The sequence below is a fragment of the Nipponia nippon genome, unplaced genomic scaffold (genome assembly GCF_047370975.1).
Source record: "Nipponia nippon isolate SJK-2023a ecotype South Korea unplaced genomic scaffold, ASM4737097v1 scaffold_12, whole genome shotgun sequence".
Taxonomy (NCBI): Eukaryota; Metazoa; Chordata; class Aves; order Pelecaniformes; family Threskiornithidae; genus Nipponia; species Nipponia nippon.
In genome coordinates, this window is record NW_028262313.1 from 12,514,449 (window position 1) to 12,535,191 (window position 20,743).

A 20,743-nucleotide genomic window follows, 5' to 3' on the forward strand; every position below is an offset into this window, starting at 1 on the left:
CCTGCCCTCGCCCGCTGCGCCGCGCCCTTACACCGGCCTGGCAGGGCTGCCTGCCTGCGGCGGGGGACCTGCCACGTCCCCGGCCTCCTCCTCCTCCTCCTCCTCCTCTTCCTCTTCCTCCTCCTCGTCCTCGCTGCCCGAGTCCTCGTAGAGGCAGAGGGTGGCCTGCACCGGGAAGTTCTCCAGCAGCTTCTCCCCCACGCCGTACAGATAGTCGAAGGACTTGGACTTGGGCCAGAGGAGCCTGCGTGGGGAGAGCCGGGGTGAGCGCCCCGCCGGCCCGCTGCCCGCGGGCCCGGCCGGGGCGCCCGGCGGCAGGGCACGTACCTGACTGGGTGGTGGAAAAACGCCAGCGTTTTGTCAGGGCCGCCATCCCCCGCCGCCTCCAGAGCCCGAGCCTGAGGAGACGCAGTCGGGTGGGACCGGCCCTGGGGTCCCGCTGCCCCCTCCTCCTGGTGTGGCGGCAGCGGGGCACACGGGGACCCCAGCTGGCAGCGAGGGCAGGGGCCTTTCTCTCCCGTTGGCAGGGGTGATGCCCGGCAGACCTGGCAGACCCCTGCAGGGTCCGCCTGCCCTGCAGCCAGCTTCTCCCCCCTCCTCTACCCCTGGCCCTCCTGCCCCCACAAAGGAAGCTGGCATCTACCCACCTCCCCGACGGGCTTTTTGCCAGTGTAATCTTCCCGCCGTGCTCAAAAGCTCATGCCCAGGCGTCCCGCTAACCCCCTGAGGAATGTCTGCCAGGCCTGGGAACAGGCGGCCCTTTCAGGCCCCCGCGGCGCGGCTGTGCTGGCCATAGCTGCCGGGGGGGTCTGCCTGGCCCTGTCCTGGCGAGGCTGCGTGGCTCGTGGGGCAGAGGGGTGATGTACCAAGGGAGGCGGGCGCAGTGCTGCCCTGCAACAGTGCCGGGAGTGATGGAGTCTGGGGCAAGAGGCTGGTTTTCTGCCAAACAGGGACCCCAACCCTGACAGCGGGAAACTGGGGGAGACCCAGCAGGGAGTGTAAAACTCACAGTGTCTGTCTGCTCCCTCTGCCGCCCGGTTACCTCCTCTGCTCGCGGCAGCCACGGTCTCCAGAGAGGCAGGGATCTAGGTCCGGAGAGCAGGTTCAGTGCGACGGCCACCCTGGCCCGCTCCCCCCTTGCCTTGCTCTCCCCCACCGCAGCCACACAGCCCCAGCCCCACAGTCTCGCTCTGCCCGGGTGCGTGGCCGGGGGGCCAGGCACATGCAGGTGCACTTGTACCACTTCGGCCTCAGCGCTCCTCGCCTTCCTCCAGCCCCCCCAGCACCCCTGGAAGTCCCCAGCATTGCTCCCTGGGCTCTGCACCCGCAGCTGCCAGGATCAGAGGCGTCCCCATCAGAGCAGGGAGCCACACAGCATTCACCCAAATCCAGCTGGAGCCTTCCCCACCCCACCTCCCACACATCACCTGCCCTCCCCACCCTCCCCAGTTCCCCCAGGCTGCGCAGCACCCAAGTACCTTCCCCCTTGCTCCAGCCCCGGGGCTGGGCGAGCACTGGCCACAGGCATCCAGAGCCCGTGGGGAGGCAGGCAACAGGCAGCAGCTTCCATGGTGGCAGGCGACGATGTCCCCTCTGATGCTGCAGACTCTTGGCGAGGACACCTTTATAGTCCTGCCCTGGCGGTGACTCAAATTCTTCAGGACAGGGGCAAGGGCAGGGGAGCGAGGGAGTAGGGGTTTGGGGACAGTGGACAGTGGTTCCCCGGGTGTGAAATTTGTCCCAGTTGTGTAAACAGAGTCGGGGGGAGGCTGGGGGTGGAGGGGCTGCGATCTCTGGTGGAAAAGCAAAACACAGAAGGGAAAAGTTAGACACCATTTGTGAGAAAATCCCCAGGGGGGAACAGGGGAGGGCAGAGACAATTAACAAGGATGATTAAGGGCTCTTTGTGGCCATTTGCATAAGGGAGGGGGGATGTGAGGGAGGGATGGGGAGTGCTGGGGCAGCCTGATGGGCATGGGATGGGGACAGTGCAATGGCCATGTGATGGGACAGCCTGATGGGCATGCCCTGGGGACAGGGTGGTAGGCTTGGGATGGGGACAGCGCAATGGGCATGACGAGGACGGTGTGATGGGCATGGCCTGGGGACAGGGTGACAGGCATGTGATGGGGACAGGGTGATGGGCTGCAGTGGTGGCAAGCACAGAGCAACCAGGAGGCAGGTGATGGGACGATGAAGAGAGGACAGGGAGGGAAGACGGACAGCAGGGGTGGGCCCCAGGCTCAGGCAGGGCAATGGTCCTGCTCAGGCACCCATGGCCCCTGCTCGGATCACCCCGGGGAGCTGCTGGCCACACCAGTGGGGAGAGCATGTGCTTGCCTGTGCTCCCTGCCCCTCTCCTTTGGCTTTTTGAGATGTAGACCATACTGGGAGGTACAGAAAAGCTTCTCAATACGAGGGTGCAAGGCTCGCTCCCCTGCCCCCCCAACACTGCCACACGTCCCCTCCCTGCCTGCTGCTCCTGCCTGAGCACTTGAGGCAAGGTGCCACTGGCAGACAGGTCACCTCCCACTCCTGGGAGGGTTTCAATTTGGGACAAGGGAAGAAAATAGCAAATGGTCCCTGCTGTAGCTCTGCTATCAGCATCCAGACACCCCTGTCCAAACACCGGCCGGACCCTGCTCAGCTCTGAGCACAATTTGTCACCAGGGGCCCTCCCTGCCCCTCTCCATCTGCGGCAGCCGGCGAGCGGGAGGGGGCATGGGGCCAGCACAGCCCTCATTACCGTCTCCATTTGCTCCTCATTTGGGCCAGGAGTCTTACAACAACAAACCCTGTGGAGGGCAAGCAGGGCCAGGAGGAGTGAACCGAAAGCCCGAGCTCACCCCGTGGGCACGGGGAGTTCAACCTGCTGGCATTTCACTGCCCCTCCGACCCTAGCAGACGACGCAGCCTGAAGCGGACACATGGACGGTGGCACGCAGTCACCCACCCGCCACCAGGGCTGGCCAGAAAGGTGACAGCAAGCTACAAACCTGAGCCACTTAGGCAAACCTACCGTGATAATAGACAAGAAGCAAAACAAGGCATCCCAGATCCCCAGTCCTTCCCGACGCCGAAAGGGTTTAATTCTGATCTGCAATAAGCCTCTGATCCAGGCTGAGATTTGCAGGTGGATTTTGCAAAGCTGTAGCTAAACAATTTGCAGCCCCTGATCCCCCAGGCCGGGGCCCCGGCCACTCACCCTGCCCTGACCAGCCACCTCCAGTCCTGGGTGACCCCTGGCCACAGCCACCCTTGGTCCCACACCGTGTCTCCAGCTGCCTCCGTAAGTACCACAGAGCTCCGTCATGACCCTCCCGTGCCTTTTTGCTGGCACCCTGAGCACCTCAGGCATTTCTTTTGCAGCAACACCCCTGAGACAGAGCGGGAGGTCTTGGTTAGTGCACAGGAAAGGAGACAGAAAAGTTGGGAAACTTTGGTACCAAGCATTTGAGGTGCCGGCAGGGGACGGGGGTTGAGGAGCAGAGGCACTGGGTGGTGGCGGCACTCAGCCGGGAGCATTCCCAGGGCGAGAGGCCGCCAGCCGTGGTGTCGGCACACTGTGGCATGGGCTCAGTCCAGTTTCGCAAGACACTGCAGGGGCGGGGGGGGGGGGGGGGGCGGAATTTTGAAACAAGGCAGAGGGAAAACAAACCACCCCACTCCACTGCCTCTGGCAAATCCCCCACCCATGCCCAGGGCTGCAGGCAGGAGATGGCACCAGCAGAAAAACCCCTGCTGATGGCAGTGAGCACATGCTGCACCCCAGTGTGCTCACCCCACCGAGGGACAGGTCGTCCTGCTTGGTCTGGGCGCTCTGGGGAAGCATCCTCGAGGTGCTGCCAGCGTGCTTTGCCCTGATGTAATTCTGGCCTCTGTGGACATCCTGGGGATGCAGACAACACTGTCATGTGCATCCCTCTCCATCGTTGTCCCCAGCAGCACGGAAAGGCCGATAGCCATGGTTCAATCTCAGATGGGTGCATCCCGTTGTCCTGCTGGAGCCTCAGCAGCTTGGGGTGGGTGGTGGGTGGCTGCAGATGCCTTGGGTGAGCCCTACACAGATTGGGACGAGGCACAATTCCCCGTCATCGGCTAGGGGAGCCTCAGGGCCACCATCTGAAATCACCTCCGGCAGGTCCCAAATAACATGGCACAGCTGTAGCTTTTTGGCTTCTTTGGCTTGGGACATCACAGAAGACAAGGGACCCCCAGGAAGGCAGCAGGCACTTTCCCCCCACCAGCGGCTGACTCTCAATCCTTGCCTGTGGCCCCGGCGCAAGGGAGGGCTTTGGCGTCCTTCCCGGGCAGCACTGCTCTGCCTCTGAAGTCTGGCTGGGGAGATAGCGGAGGTGAAAGAGCACTTGGCGCTCCTCCACAGGCTTGGGTCAATCGTTAATCGGGGAGGGATTGCTTTCCACTCTTGCAGGTAACCTCTCCTCCCCCTGACTCCCACCCACACACCGGTGCCCACACAAAACCAGCACCCCCAGGAGTGGGGTGGAGCTGCAGTGCAGCGAGCGGAGCCGCCAGCAGGGCCATGGGAAGGTAAGCGTGCAGGAGCAAACTGCCGGCGAGCTGGACAAGAAGCCGTGAACCCCAGGGAGGCAACAGCCAGCCCCCACCATGGTCTCCATGGGGCTCCAGCTGCTGGGCTACGCCATGGCCTTCCTGGGCTACATCGGCACGCTGACGGCCACGCTGCTGCCTAGCTGGAAGACAAGCTCCTACATCGGCTCCAGCATTGTGACGGCCGTGGGCTTCACCAAGGGTCTGTGGATGGAGTGCGCCATATACAGCACGGGCATCACCCAGTGCGACATCTACAGCTCCCTGCTCAACCTGCCCGCCGATGTCCAGGCGGCCCAAGCCCTGATGGTGAGCTCCTGCGCCGTCTCCTCCCTCGCCTGCCTCCTCACCGTTGTGGGCATGAGGTGCACCGTCTTCAGCCAGGGCTCGCCAGGCAAGGACCGGGTGGCGGTGGCAGGTGGCGCAGTCTTCATCCTCGGGGGGCTGCTCTGCTTCATCCCGCTGGTGTGGAACATCCATGTGGTGCTGCGGGATTTCCACAACCCCGTCCTCCCCGACAGCATGAAGTTCGAGCTCGGGGAGGCACTTTACCTGGGCATCATCTCCTCCCTGCTCTCCCTCGTCGGCGGCTTCATCCTCTGCACCTCCTGCCCTGCCCGGGACCCAACGGCCACCTACACAAGCACCTACCAGCCCCGGCTGCTGGGAGGCAAGAGCCCCCAGCCTTCCATCAGCCGGACGCAGAAGACCAAGAGCGAGCTCAACTCCTACAACCTGACAGGATACGTGTAGCGGCTGCGGATGGGAGCCGGGCTGGCACCTCTCCTGGCTCCCCAAAGCATCTGGGCTGGCACCGAGGGAGTGCGGTAAGAGGAAAGGATACAGTGGCATCCTCCATGCTCAGCCTTCTCTCTCACAGGCTTAGGGGGATTTGACTGCGCTCTTTCCCCAGGGATCCCAAGAGCCTTGTGACTGCTTGGAGATCCCAGCTGATGGCTTACATCGGTGAAGGACCCCAAATCCAGCTTCTGTTCCCTCCTCCATGCTGCCAGCCTGCAGGCAGCCCCTGACACAGCAGGACCCCAGCCCAAAGCCCCAGTGATCCTGCCTGGATGGGGGTGGGTGGGCTTGTGCCCCCAGGGCCCAGCCTGCTGGTCCCGGAGGTATCACAGGGGGGTCAGGGCATCCACACGGGGCCGGAGTCACGGTTGCAAACCAACATCGCAATAAATCTGTGTTTCTAACCAGACTGCGGCTGAGCTTTCCTCTGGCACTGAGGGGCCCTGGCAGCTCCCCCAGCAGGGTGGGCTGTGGTGGGGGCCCGCCTGGCGGGTCCATAGTGCAGAGGATGTCCCCCCGCCGTGACTTTGCCACCCAGGAGCCCAAGCAGGCAGGAGCACTGTCTGGGGTGGGGGGAACGGGGAGTCACTCCCCTGCACAGTTTGTTCCTGGGCACCGCATTGGAAGGTTGCCATGTGCCACCACTGCGAGGATGCCAGCAGGGCAAGTGCAGCTCCGCGGGTACAGGCAACACCCCCCCAGCCCTGCTCGCTTCTAAGGGTGCAGGTATCACTGGGACCGAGGTGCCCATGGGGGGATTTGCTGTCCCCAGGTGCATGTGGCACGTCAAGGTCCCCAGGCAGTGGGGAGAGGCCTAGCATCACCGCATCTCCATCCCAGGATGCTGTGACCACTGGCACCCAGGAGGCAACACAGTCCCGAGCACCCAAGGCAGCTGTTGGCCACAGCAGAGGCTGAGCACCTCAATACAACTGCAGAGGATTCTTGCAGAGGGTTCTTGCAGATGGGTCCTGAGCCCGGGGATCCTTGCAGGGGCTGTTTTGGGAGGAAAAACGCCACCAGTGAGACACTGGTAAGCCACAAGGGATGGGCAGGCAGGGGCCAAGACTTCTCCACACAACCCTTTGGCAGTGGCAGGACACGCTGAGTGGTTGCAGCCCTGCACAGTAGCAGCAGCATGCCAGCTCACACAGGCTGCCGGTGGCACTTGGGGATGCTGGGCGCGTGCCAGGGCATGGCAGGAGGAGAGGAGGTGCAGGCAGCCCAGCCCCGCAGCCCGCTGAGGAGCAAGTACATTTTAACCACCATGCCCCCTCTGACATCCCACCGCCAGGGTCGAGATAAGCCCTGCGCTGCCGTGCCACAGCACAGGGCCACCCGGGGACCCCATGCCCTGGCTTCCTGTCCCCCAGGGAGCAGGAGGGTTTGGTCTACCTGCTGGCCCCTCATAAAGCAATTTAGATTAGGTCCCAGAGAGGAGGGGACCATGTTCCCCACCCAGATGTCACCACCATTACCCTTGCACCAGTGAAATCATGTTTGCCATGGTGTTAAGACACTCCTGATAATGGCAAGTCACACTTTCTCCCTTCCTCGCTGAGCAAGGGGCCACCAGGGGACCCATCCCCAGGGTGACACTCGCTGGAGGGGACCGGGGTGGATTTCAAGGCAAAGGCCAGTCACCCCCTTTCCATGGCCAAGGGACAAAGCACCACCTCAGCCCTGGGCCGGCTGAGTTACTTATTGCTGTCCTGGGGATAAGAGAGCCCTGGGTGCAGAGGATGGATAGCATGCAAGGGGCTTAGCCTGCTGGCTGCAGCCCCTCAGGAGATGCCATGACTTCACTTAAGTCTTTCAGCCATGAATGTTTTGTTTCTGGGCAGCTGACACAGAGAGGAGGCGAGAAAATAGTTGGTACGAGAGGTCGTGCCTCCAAAGAGGAGGAATTCCTGGGCGCCGTCCTCGCCCCTCACCTCCCACCCCAGGCTGCGGGGCCAGACAGCGCTGCCTGTGTCTGGGTGCAGGGGCTCCGCTAATTAAACAAAGGGGTATTTGAAACGCTCGGTTCAGAGTTTGCTGCTGGGTTTATTAACATTTTAATTCAAGCAGCAGAAGGGAAGATTTGTGGTTTTAGAGGAGTCAGCTTTTGCACGGCTTCCCCCCGAAGGAGAGAGGCAGCTGGCACAGACAAGGACAGGCAGAGCGAGGAGCTCGGGTACAGAAACAAACATGGTTTGGACAGACGAGCGCAGGGCAGAGGCACTGCAAGGGGCCCCAACCTCCCCAACAGCCCCTCAGGTTTCTTCCTCACCCATGCAATGCCAGACTCCCGTTCTGTGGGTGCAGCACGCTGGCTTCAGCTGCCGGGACAGCAGGAGAGAAGCTGACGAGCACCACACTGAAAAAGGGGCGAGCCTTTCCCCAGCCCCCCCGTGCCTCTGGCCCTGCCAAGGGGGAGCCCCTGCATTAAGCATGGGTGGGCTCAGGGAGGGGAAGGTTTCTCCCCTCCAGCTTCCCCAGCCTTTAACTTGAACGCACCCAAAGATGTCAAACTTGGCTGCAGGGCAAGGCAGGTTGAAAAGGATTTTCCACTTCGTTACCAGCAGGAGTGGAGGACGGGGAAGGGAAGGACACTGAGTGCACAAATGCGGTGGCAGTGGTTATCTCTGCCTCGCGCAATAGCCACGTTCCCCGTTATCAATAAGCCAGGTCCTCAAGGGCAGACTGGATGCGGCCCAGCCTGGGGCCAGAGAGGACAGGAGCCCAGACTGCCCCGGGAGCCAGCTCCGCCGACAGCAAGCGTGAGTGAAGCGATGGAGCTGAGCCAGCCAGCGTGGTGCAGAGCAAGCCCCTCAGGTCTCCTCTTGCCCCTCACCAGCTCAGCAAGAAAAGCTGAGGGTGCTCCGGGTTTTCCCGCAGGAAAGCCATGGAGGAGCACGGTCCCAGATCAGGACAGGAGCGGGATGCGAGGGGGACGGGCAGCCAGGGCGAAAGCAGAGGAGGGGTGGGAAGAAGGCTGGGTGGGAAACGGCTCCCTCCTCCGAGCCCTCGGGCTGGAGACCTTGCCTTGCAGGATGGCATGGTGGAGCAGGGAGCCTTGCAGCCCCTCACTGGAGCGCCAGGCTGCAATGACTAATCCCCCGTCATAAGGAAACAAAACCTTCCCCTCTCTTCTTGCTCTGGATGGTGCCCCAGATGAAGAAAGGAGGCAATAAAATACTAACATGCCCTTATCTTCAAAAGCAATAGAAGCACTATAAACACCCAGCACACCCAAACCCGCAGCTGCACCTGGGCCAGGGGCTGCAGCCTCATCAGATGGTCATGACAAACATGCAAAAAGTCCCAACTTCTTCTTCCAAAGAGGGAACGACACATGTTCATCACCAAGGCCTTTGCAGCCAGCCCTTGCCCACCGGGAACCCCCACCCTCAGCACCCCTGGTGATACCCTGGCCAAGGCACTCTCCTGCTTCCCTGGCCCAGCAGCGCCCAGCCGCTGCCCCGTGCAAGCAGAGCCTCTTCTTGTGCAGAGCACTGGGTAGGGATGCCCAAGGGGCAAAAGGGCACAGGTTTATCCCAGATCCAGCCAGATCCCACGCCTCCTGCCTCCCTGGAGCCCTCCAGGCAAGCAGAGCTTAGCACCTTCTGGCATCCCCAACCTGCCTCTTGTTCCTTCCTAGTACAGCTGATCTGAAGGAGCAGCAAATAATCCATGCAAGCTCTCTGAGGAGTATCAGGCTACGTGCTGGGAGAGCCCATCGCTGCCCGCAGCCCCCGTGAAGTGCTCAGATAGGAGAGGCAGGAGGGGGAAGAAAATTCAGGCCAAGTTCCTGATGGGCCGAGGCACTTGGAAAGGGCCTCCACATTCCTCCACCCTCCTCCCAGCTGCAGCACACTCCCAGCTGCCTCCCGCGCTGCGCCGCAGCCTCCCGGCCCCTCTACAAGCCAGGGCTGGCATGGAAGAGGACAAATCCTTCCGACCCATGGCGTTACAGCGGCTTTTTCAGGAGCAGCAGAGGATGCGCTATGGAGAGGGGCTGCTGTCAGGCACTTCAAATCCTGACTCCCGGGCTGGGCTAAGCAACAGCTCAAGTTGTGGACTGTGCTGGTGGGAACGGGAGACGCACCCCCTGCCCAGCCATGCCTCAGGCCCCACCTGATTTCCCTGCTGGTGGCCATGCTCTAGCCCGGGAAACAGCCTCATGGTTTCACCTCAGGGCATCTATGATGCTCAGCTGGCAATTGCACTCACACTTTAGCTCCAAAGGCCTCCTGCCCTCCCAAAGCCTTGGGGATGGCCCCATCTGGAGTCACAGCCGGGACACCGCCATGAGACCGCTGGTGCCTGGCTTTTCTGGTTTGAATGGGAGACGTTGCAATGGAGGTGAGGGGTAGTGAGAAACCAGCTCCTCTTCGGAAAACATCTTCAGTCAGAGGAAAAGCCTGTCCACAAACTCATAGCTTTCCATAGCCTCCTGGAAGAGACCTGTTTAAAGGCGCTTTAAAGGATCGTTTAGTCTTTAAAGAAAGATATGAGGGAAACAGAGTGGAATGAACTCCATGGCACTGCAGGGGACAGAGACCTTTGGGTGCACCAGTGATTGCTAGAAAGCATCTTCCTGGTTTGGTTTGAACAACAGCTTGGAAATCTCTCCAGAGAGTTATAAAAAGTGTTTATCTTGGAAAACCATGATACCCGTGAAGAGGACATGGAGATTTGATCTTCCAGGTATTACATTAACATCACAATCAGATTTCTCCATAATTTGAGTCCAATCTACACTAGAGGAGCTTCAGGTTAGTGATCTCAGCAAACGTAGCATACATGCAATCTGTAGCAGTGAGAGGAGGCTTTATCAGTAGAACCTACACCAATTCAGCGAGCAAAATAACCTTTATCAGCAAGACACAATTTTATAGTGGTGTAAACATAAGCTCTTCCAGGGATTCTACAGAAACATTGATGAAAACAGACTCCATCTCTACCCAAAATCTGCCCTGGAGAACTGGCCTACAGAACTGAAGAGAAATTGTCCTTCACTGCTGATTGATGGTTAAACAGCACCACGCTGCACAGAAGAGATGAAGACCAGAGGATCCCAGAGAACACGTGGACAAATTGAGCGGCAACCACATTAGCCAGTCTGCAGAGTCATCGCGAGCAATCCAATCTACCTGTCATCTCCATGTTTGGGGTACACTTGAGGGCACCAACATTTCGGCAGCTGCTAACCTAGGTTCACACCTGGAAGACGCTCAGACCCCAGACACAGCCGAGCCCCTCCAAGCTCTCTGCTGTGCGCCAGGAGTCTGGAAGAAACAAGAAGTCACCCCGTAAGCACAGAAACCAGGGAGACTTCACCAGCTCTGGGGCTGCCTCTTATCTCCGCTCAGAATTTCAGAGGAAGGGTGTGCTTTGATGAAGCTTTTCCCACACTAGAGAACTAATCTTTCCTCAAGGCAGGTGCCTTTTTTCACAGAACTTACAACACCTATTTCTGGGATGTCCAGCCTGCTAAAAAAGGCTAAAACCAGGACAAGACCCACATCACAAACAGTGTAATTGCCTTGAACTCACTTTCCTAGAAAAGCTGTCTCTCTAGGTTTCTCAGGTCACTGGAGCAAAGTCCCACACCACCGGCTATACCTGGCAGGCACTCCCAAGATTGCTCTGACAGATGCATTTTCATTACCCAAATTTTTAGCCCCCATCCTTTTGGGGGGTGGGAGCAATTCCAGCCTTCAGTATTTTCCAAGGCATAGAGAAGCCCAGGGAGTCTGCAGGCATTACAGAGCTAAGGGCAGACCACAGCTATCGCTGGCTCCATGACCACGATGCTCCCGTGCCCTTTGAGCTATTCCAGTACACTTTTACAGGAATGAGGGTGCTGCCCTTTGCCTTTGGATTTTCCCCCCACTGGAGCGGAGGCCAGGCACTGCATCTCGCAGAGTGTGGGTAGGCGAGGAGGCAATTAACCTCTGATCTTCCCTGCGACTGAATGCTTCCGCATTGGCCTTCTGCTCTTCCCAACCCACCTTTACTTTAACGGTGTTTCCAGATTGCCAACTGGCAGGTTGTTTCACCCCAGGTCCGGCCGCTGGCCTGTGCAAGGCTGCTCTCTCCATCTCCATGCAGGCAGAGGAGGCACAGGCTGCCTGCACCTGGGGGAGGCCAGCAGGTAAGAGACAGCAGATGGAAAAAACAATTATCTCCTTGTTTTCAAGGCGAGGAGAGAAAGTGCTTCAGGACCAGGGACGTTCCTCAGCAAGGGGAAGGACCCCTCTGCTGCAAAGCAAAGCCCCTGGAAGGGGAAAGTGGCTCCCAGCACAAAGCCCCCGTAGCTCAGCTCCAGGGAGTGAGACATGAAGAACTGCGGCTGCCAGGAGCCTGCTAACACATTAAATTTCCACCTGCCCAGACAGAGCTGGCGACAGGAGACCTGTCCCTGTAGCTGACATCCCAGGGCCTGCTCACAAACTTACTGTGAGTTGTGGCCTCCTTCCCCAAACTGAAACATCCCCTCTCCCAGATGTGCTAGGGTGACTAGCATCCCACGTAAGCCCCATGGGCTGATTTCTGGCTTGTAAGTCTGCAATTGAAAACAGGTAAGTTTTACCGCACAAGTGACAGGCAGGTGCAGCTAATCCACCCAACTTCAGTACTTCTGGCTCAGTAAAAGCCTCAGGGGAAAAAAAGGGAATAACCAGGGCAAAACACACTGTAAAGGCAGCCCAGTCTTGTACAAAGAGAGAAGTTTATCCTCAGCTGTCCCTGAGTGCAGCTACCCTTTCCCATGGGAGATCTTTGCAAAGCAGAGGGAGGCTGCCCACAAAACACAGCACTAAAGCTCCCAGCTCACCCATGGGATGAAGAGAGCTGCACTGCCCGCGGCAGCGTGAGCCAAGGGGAAATGTGGCACTGCTCTCCCCTGGCTCTTCACACCACCTGCCTGCTCCTGCACGCCTCTCACGCAACGCTGGAAAGCAAGGGCAGGACAGGCTGGGTTTCCCCCCGCGAGCCTTGCCAGGGCTGCCGGCTACAGCCCCAGGACTTCATGGGGCACAGCACGGTACTGACAGGGAGGACAGGGAGAGCTCTGGGAGGAGAAAGCTTTGCCAAACAGCCTTATCTTTGAGATGCTTTTCTGACCTGCAATAAGTATTTATCGTCACTACACAACTTAATCCCCCCAAACTACCATGGCATCAGCCTTCTGGCATGGACACTGTTGAGCAAGCTTCGAAAGATGCAGGAGAGAAGTGCCAAGTTTCAAAACCAGGTACTTTGATACCAGCTTATCTAAGGAAAATTAATAGCTGCACTGTTTGCCAAGTTACATCCATTTAGGAAACGCTCCATCACAGAACCACTTTGTGTGTTATTTCTTTATACTGAGGAAAACTAATCAGCTCAAGAAATGTCAAAAGACCCACGTATTGCTGTAAGGAGCATATATTTTGCCTTGCTGGTAATGTGAGACAGAGAGGTGAGAGTACGAAGCCTGCTAACTGTTCACAAGCTGTTAAATGCTTCCGTAGGCTCACGGATCTCTGCCGATTGATGCTTGCATCAAAACTGCCCTTTGCTCACCACCTCCTCATTCAGCAAAGCCCATTCCTTTCTCTAATGCCTCAGCGTCTGTTTTCTGTCCATCATGCAAACATGGTCTCCTTTCCCTGGGTGGCAGAAATTAACCAGGAGGAGCTCTAAGTTGTGCAGGCCCTGCCACGGCTCCCTCCCGGAGATGGGGTCTAGCCTGAGGGCTCCGCACATGGTATGACAAAGATCCGGGATGTCTGTGAATAATCTTCTAAAAAAATAAGGTCAAGTAGTATTAGGGATAAAGTTCAGATCCCAGAGCTAGTTATAATGGGATGGAATAAACGAGATGCAAAGAGGAGCAGCAGGAGCTACGATTACTAGCTCAACACATATGTGCTGTGAAGAGCACTGAGATCAGCCTGAAGGAGGTGTGGACATTTCCTCCTTTAGAAGCAGCTTTAGAGAAGAAAATAAAGGTCTGTCTCTTCCCCTGCCCAGGGTAGATGCTTCAAAGGATGACTGGCTTTTGGGATAAAACTTCCTAGCATGATCAGAAGCATGACAGCTCCCCAAGATCGCTGGCTATTTTGCACCTTAGAAACCATATTTCATGCAACTATAGAAACTGATGTAAGTGTCCCAAACATTGTGAAAGGAAACTTCGACTCATTGGGATATCCTGGTGCAGATTCAATCTCCTCAACAGCTCTATTGAAAATTAAAGGTGATGTGGGCATAGCCCTGTGGTTTGAGGACCAGCTGGCAAGATGTCAAAAGCAAAAAAACAAACATGAATGGAGATAAGAAATGCTACCTTCAAACCATGAATGGAGGGAGATAAGGGAGCTACCTTCAAGCTCAAGTGTTACCACCCGCAGTACTGACCCGAAAACACAGTAAACAGCACAATCTGAAAATGTCAAGAGATGTCACAGAAACAGCTCTGAGATCTAGAAACACGAGTTGAAAATAAACCAGGATTCAACCAGACAGGAAATCAGGATGGTAGACACAGAGACAGCACCTACAGACTGCAGAAAAAACAGAGTTGTATAGACACGTCCTTTCTATCTCCACTAGCAACAGTGAAAGTAACTTATGCAGTAATGCGTGTAAGACCAGCTGTGGGGGAAAGGACGTGGCAAAGTCCTTACCACGCAGGATGGGGCACTCTCTGTCCACATAGCTGCGTTGCTCAACTCTGACTTTCAGGCAACACATACTACACATGTTTGGTGACACCACCTAAGCCACTGGTTTCTGTCACATGGTCTCGTGCCTTTCCAGAATAAATGAAGTGTTTGAGTCAAAGGAGCAATGCTGTGCTGGCCACCCACGGACCCTCTCCTCCACACCCACCATCTGGGCGAGAGAACGTGCTTCAGAAAGGACAGTGAATGCATGACTGTAAGGGGGGTTTCTCCTTCAGCTCCTTTAAGCCAGTCATTTTATACCTGTAGGAAACCATGTTTGATTCAGGAAGCTTCTGAGCTAGAAATAAGTACCGGCTTAAACAATACTGAACTGTATGCACTTGCCCTTGCCCTTAGTTTCTTCCCATGAACCGTGCTGGAGGCAGGACAGGGAGCTGCAGCATCCCTTGGTCTGAGTGCAATCGTTCCCCTGTGTCATGTCTGCCTGCTCTCGAACCCCACGTCTTCCTCCAAACACCCCGTCATCCTCAACATTTCCCAAGGTAAAAGGATGGTCATGCTGCTGGCTAAAGAAGAGTCTAAGAAAATAAGCCTAAAAAGAAAGTTTAAAGGCGAAGCTCCCACGCAGGACAGCATCTGTTGAAAGAAGCTGGGCTCAGCCACACTAGCCCAGAGCCTTGCAGCAGATCCGACCACAAGCCCCAGCGTCACCGTACTACCAACTGTTCCCATAGCTACATGGGAAGATAAATTTAGTTCAAGGAACCTTGTGTTGCTGCATTATTTAACAAACAAACAGATGCACTCAAGAGGAAAACCTAGGCAGGGACCCAGTTTAGCTGCTGCATGGGCTGATCAGACCTATGGACTCAAGACTGCTTCCCGGAATGAAAGGGCCCTAATCCTGAACCTCAGCACCATGCTGCTCTAGCCCAAGCCAGTCAGCCGTGTTAGTCACAAGGAGGCTCCAAGCATGGCCACAGGAGTGCCCAGGCTGCACTCTCCTGGGATGCTTCTTGCACCAGGAGCCAGGCAGCCACCGCCAGGGTCTCCCCGCCTCTCTGCTATTCAACCCAGACTGCCAAGGAGCACAGCAAAGAGGCTGTTGCGGGTGTCTGCTGGCCGGGCACAACCCAGCCTGGCTCTGCTCGGAGCCATGCCCGTGCTGCAGTCCCCTCTGCTCACACTGCCTCTGGGTTTCCACCACCTGGGGAACCCCAGCCCCCAACAATGGGGAGCAGAAGAGCCATGCCAGTCCTGCAAGACCAGAGGAGGGTGAGGAGAACCCCCTGCCCCACCAGAATGATGACCTAGAGCACAAGTAAAGAAACCAGGGTTTTATTGATAATCATGTGCAAAAGGCACATGGAGAGAGAGAACTACTCCAACATGAGGTTTGTATCCTCCAGTATGGTCTACAGGATCTCATCCACCTGATCTGACTCAGAGTTAATATCCTGGAACTCCAAGCAGGGGAGGATGAACGAGAGAAGCCAGCTCACATTCATACGCAGGTTCTTAAGTTTCTCCATAACACTGTGGGCAAGAGGACAAAAGCCAAGAGGAGAGTCAGTGGCAAGAGCCTGGATCTGATACCTCCCATCACACGCCCAGCTGCTATCCCCCTTCCTACCAGGAGTACTATGTGCACTGGGATTCCTTGCTCCATCCCATCCTTACCTCCATTACAGACCGAACACTGTGCAAGGGATTCAGCAACAAGGTGCCACAGTATAGGACAGACACAGTATGGACAAAGCACCTTTCTGTAGGGCATCTTTGAAGCCGGAGCAGTTATTTGGATTCATCTGGTGATTCCACCTCCTCACGACAGCAGGATTCTCACTTACAACCCAGGCACCTATACAGCAGGGTGACGGATACCAGGGAAGCAGTGGCCTTTGGAAATAGCAGCCCACAATGACTCCTGCCCTCTACCCCCGCCTTAGGGATGTCAGGGACTGCCAACCAGCCAACCCACAGCTCTGACCTCTTCACGTCTTCTTTCTCTGGGCCCCTGCAGGAAACTGTGCCTTCCTCAGCACCCCTCAGTGCATCTCCGTATTCTTGAGTCTCTCTGTCAGTTCAGCCTTCTCCTCTGCGGACCTCGCCAGCTTTGCTTTCTGCTTCTGCCACACAGCTTGGCAGTAACAACACATGTATTTCTTGCTGCAGGGCAAGCCTTTTGTCTTCTGAGCTCTGAGCAGCGCCAGTTCCTGTTGGCATTTCCAAGACCTCTGTTTTCAGGCAACACTTCTCACGCTCAGTTTTCTCCACCTGAAATGGGAGGAGGCTGCATGCACAGGAATTATATCAATTGGTGTCATGGTTTAATCTCAGCCAGCAACTAAGCCCTACACAGCCACTCGCTCACTCCCCCCAAGTGGGATGGGTGAAAGAAATCGGAAGGGGAAGTCAGAAAACTCATGGGTTGAGATAAAGACAGTTTAGTAGGCAAAGCAAAAGCCATGAGCACAAGCAAAGCAAAACAAGGAATTAATTCAATACTTCCCATCGGCAGGCAGGTATTTAGAGCCCACATGGAGTTATTGGGCACCAAAGCCACCTCACGTCAGGTCACTGCTGCACTTGCACTGCTTCTTGTAAGGCTTGTCCTCCATTGGTTCAGGTGGTTCCTGCTATAGTAATTCCTGTAACATGCAACTCAAATCATGGGTTACAACAACTTAAAGGTATATCTATTACAATCTCCACCCCTGGTCCTGTTGGGTCAGGTTACAGGGTTTAACACTGCAATGAACTCCTCCCCTTGCCCCTGCTCTGGCTCAGACTTATCAATGGACTGCAGTCCCTTAAGGGAGTTCCTGCTCCAAGTGGTGCCTTATCTATGCGCCACAGTCTCTCCAGGGTTATACCTGCTGCGGCATAGACTTATCCACAGCCACAGTCACTTTGAGGTGCACCTGTTCCAGCGTGGCCTTGTCCATGGGCCACAATGTCTTCGGAGAAATACCTGTTTCAGCGTGGCCTTACCCACAGCCACAGTCCTTCCAGGAGTGAACTTGCTCCAACATGGCCTTACCCACGGCTGCAGTTCCTTCAGGGGTGTACTGGCAGTGTCATGGACTTTGAGGTGTTCCAGCATGACCTCATGCACAGCCACTGATGCTTCAAGGTGTACCTGCTTTGGTGTGGACTTATCCATAGCCACTGACACTTCGGGGTGTCCTGCTCCCGCATGGACTCATCCACAGGTCACAGTCCCTTTGACTCAAGCTCACACCGGAGTTCCAGCCTGTCCAATACAGCAGCACAGAAACAGCACCGATGCCCTGGCCATCTGCCAGCCCAGGCGCATCGCCATTGCTGTTATCAAAACGTTCCCAGGCACAGCAGAGTAAGATGATAAGCAGTACAGCGAGCAACAAAAGCAAAATGCAGCCACAATCGAGCACAAGACTGTTACATACAGTAAGACAAGCAAGACCCATGGCAAGCACAGGAGCCTGTCAATTAATAGCTAAACAGCAATAAAAGCTATTAATTCGACATAGCACATTCCAATCAAATCTGTCATTCTCTTGAACCCTTCATGGGTTTTGGGCACCAAAAAGGACTGCTGTGGTTTAACCCCAGCCAGCAACTAAGCCCCACACAGCCACTCACTCACTCCCCCCCAGTGGGATGGGGGAGAAAATCATAAGGGTAAAAGTAAGAAAACTCATGGGTTGAGATAAAGACAGTTTAATAGGTAAAGCAAAAGTGGCACACGCATGCAAAGCAAAATAAGGAATTATTCCCTACTTCCCATTGGCAGGCAGGTGTTCAGCCATCTCCAGGAGAGCAGGGTTACGTGGGAAGACAAACACCATCACTCCGAATGTCCCACCCTTCCTTCTTCTTCCCCCAGCTTTTATTGCTGAGCATGACATCATATGATATGGGATATCCCTTTGGTCAGTTGGGGTCAGCTGTCCCAGCTGTGTCCCCTCCCAGCTTCTTGTACACCCTCAGCCTACTCACTGGTGGGGCAGTGTGAGGAGCAGAAAAGGCCTTAACGCTGTGTAAGTACTGCTCAGCAATAGTTAAAACATGGGTGTGTTATCAAGGCTGTTTCAGTCACAACACTAAAACATAGCACCATACAAGCTACTAGGAAGAAAATGAACTCTATGCCAGCCAAAACCAGCACAATCAGCAAGATAAGGAGAGCTTTGCCAGGCCTGAAGAAGTAAAAAGTTAGCAGATCAAGGAAGAAGCCCACTACGTTCTTTATGGAGAAGTCACTCCTCACTTCTCAACCCACTTTGACCTGCTCTCTCCAAAACCCTCCAAACCAGCAGGGAAGCACAGCCACAAATTCGTTACCTTGCACTGGAGCAAATCCTACTCTGCTGACGTAGTCTTCGGTTCCACAAAGATATTCTCCACTGGTCTTCTCACATTCTCCCACTCCATTATATCCTCCTGCTCCTGTGTGTTAAGGACCTGCAAGTCTCCTCCTCCTCTGTCTCCACTGCTGAGGCATGGGGCTTTCTCCACCTTTGGTCTGTTAAGTCTTGCCTTCCTTCCAAAAGGGAAGAGTCAAATGGGAGCTTCACCACTTGCAGCAGTCTTCAAAACACCAACTGCCACAAAGAATCCCTTGTCTATGTCTTTTGTGCTCCTGTATGAATTTACACACACACTCAAGTCTGTAGCCTTTTTTTCTGCTATTAAGTTCGGCATTTGCTTTTCCACCTTCCTCTGGACCACACCAGTCTCCTTCTGATCTCCTGCTGAGGTACCGGGCAATGCTGGAGTGCCTGCCTCGAGGCAGCATGATACACTTAGCAGGGCTGGTGCTGCTCAGAGTGCCCAGCTGCTCTTTGAGCAGACAGGTGTGCAAGCTGCCACCTACATTCATATCCTCCTGTTCTATGTGCGGAAGTTTTTCCCTCTCTTGGTAAAGTACTGCAAAGCTCTTCTGAAAGGGAGAAGTAGGGGGCCTGGGACAAGTCAGGTCTGGCGGTGAAGCTTCCACTAGGTCCCCATGTTTTTCCAGTATTTCTTCTTTTATGGTCAACTTGGGCTTGCTGGGGAAAAAAAAAAAAGAAAATAGAAAAAGAGAGGGTGAGCAGGCTGGAGTGCCCCCAGTTCACAGCACAGCTGACCTCAGACCTCCATACCTGCTGCAGCTGTAGCAAACTACCAATTCCTTGACCACAGGGATCAATCTTCCTCCTGGCCAGGTGTTTGCTGCCCCAGCACAGAGGATTGCTGCTGAGGGAAACTCATGGCATCGGCCCCTCTCTATAGCATAATGCTCCTGACGCTCGCTCTCATTTTAGGACAAGCGGCTATCATGCTCATTTCATGCACGGGACATGTCAGTAGCAGAGCTACAAAGCCCAAAGACCCTGGCTCCCTACCTACCCAGCCCCACTGCCTGTCTCCCATCTGAGACAGCAGTGGGGTTGAACTGCAGTCCCTGAAGAAAAAAAACACAGAAATTTGCTAAATGTCCTGCCTGAAATACATCTCCCTGATGCATTCCACTAAACATGGCAGGCAGTTATGTTTCTGACGGGCTGCCATTCCCAGCTTCTTCAGCTATAAAATCATTTGGAGTGTGTTTGTCCACAAACCCAACCAGATTTTGTGCCTGGCAGAGCCCTGGATACCAGACCCATTTGTAACGCAATCAAAAGCCTGACTTCACGAAGGGAAAGGCCAGTCCATCTACAAGTCTGTGTTATGGCCCAGACCCTCAGGTGGATTCCCAACAGCGCTGGGCAAACAGGACAGGGAACGTGGGCACAAGGAGGAGCATAGGAAAAAGCAGAGTGCGGGGGAGTTATAGGGACGTTGGGAGAGATGAACGGGGTTGTAGGGCAAAGACGTTGATGGAGCTTGTTGGAGGTGCTGCGGAGAGCTCATGTTTGGAAAAAGTAGTTTGGCATAGCAGCAGTGAAGAGAAACAAGAGGGGCCTGGGGAAGAGCTGAGGCAGGGAAAACAGGAGCAACACGAGGTGTTTGGCCCCACCATCATGACGAGAGAAGCAGCTTTGAGAATTACTGCTCTGAGCCAGCTAGGGATGAGCAGGACTGTTCTTATCACACAATGTTTTCAAAGCTGGTATAAGCCTGTGGCCTTCTCCCTCCCCAAGATCCTGCAAGGAGGAGCAGGTGGTCAACCAGAGATCTGTGATCCACCAACCAGCTGCATCGTGTGTAGAGGGCCACAGAGAGAGAGGTGCCAAGGTCCACTCGACTGCTCTCATGACAACCCAGCAGCCCCATTGCAGGCCTTTCCTGGGCAACCAGTGGGCAAGCCCAGTGGCAGACAGAAGGGCCAAGTGCGGGACGCAGCCAGGCAGCCCCTCTGCCAGGCAAGTAGTGCCACCGTGTGGGAGCAGCCCACACTGCTCTCTCGTGACATGGGCAGTAAGGGTTTCAGGAGGCGGTGAAAGAGAGAAGTTGAAAATACATAAGTTAATAAATAAATCATATCTCCACACACCCCCCAAAAGTTAAAGAGAATGTGGGACTTATCCAGAGAAATTCCCTCAGCCAGAAACCTGCTTCCTTGATGGAAACCAAAAGGTATCTGGCAGGTAGATATTGTAGAGATATTGTAGAGATATTGTAGAGATAGATATTGTACAGAGCAATTATTAGACAGACAGAGCTGAATGCTCCAGCAGTGGAGAGGCAGTCACGTCAGCTGCCATCGACTGACCACGGGGCTGGAAACTGTATATGCATGG

The 20,743-nt window shown here is 55.6% G+C and overlaps 2 protein-coding genes across 4 annotated transcripts; one reads left to right on the forward strand and one right to left on the reverse strand.

Moving 5' to 3' along the window:
- Positions 1-27: 27 nt before the first annotated feature.
- On the reverse strand, positions 28-18,352 carry RIPPLY1 (ripply transcriptional repressor 1). Of its 2 annotated transcripts, XM_087748749.1 has the most exons (5): positions 15,714-18,352; positions 1,479-1,793; positions 1,010-1,085; positions 328-398; positions 28-244 (listed from the first exon to the last, which is right to left on the reverse strand). In XM_087748749.1, the coding sequence occupies exons 2-5, from the start codon at positions 1,568-1,570 to the stop codon at positions 28-30; spliced, it is 456 nt and encodes a 151-aa protein (XP_087604875.1). In that variant the 5' UTR covers positions 1,571-1,793; positions 15,714-18,352. The 2 variants fall into 2 exon arrangements, 1 of the variants encoding a protein (XP_087604875.1); XR_015702631.1 differs by lacking the exons at positions 28-244; positions 328-398; positions 1,010-1,085; positions 1,479-1,793 and adding an exon at positions 15,356-15,569.
- CLDN2 (claudin 2) lies at positions 1,847-5,782 on the forward strand. 2 transcript variants are annotated; one of them, XM_009468090.2, is made up of 2 exons: positions 1,847-3,289; positions 4,433-5,782. In XM_009468090.2, the coding sequence occupies exon 2, from the start codon at positions 4,630-4,632 to the stop codon at positions 5,323-5,325; it is 696 nt and encodes a 231-aa protein (XP_009466365.1). In that variant the 5' UTR covers positions 1,847-3,289; positions 4,433-4,629; the 3' UTR covers positions 5,326-5,782. The 2 variants fall into 2 exon arrangements, 1 of the variants encoding a protein (XP_009466365.1); XR_015702630.1 differs by lacking the exon at positions 1,847-3,289 and having other exon boundaries at positions 3,644-5,399; positions 5,486-5,782.
- Positions 18,353-20,743: the final 2,391 nt, after the last annotated feature.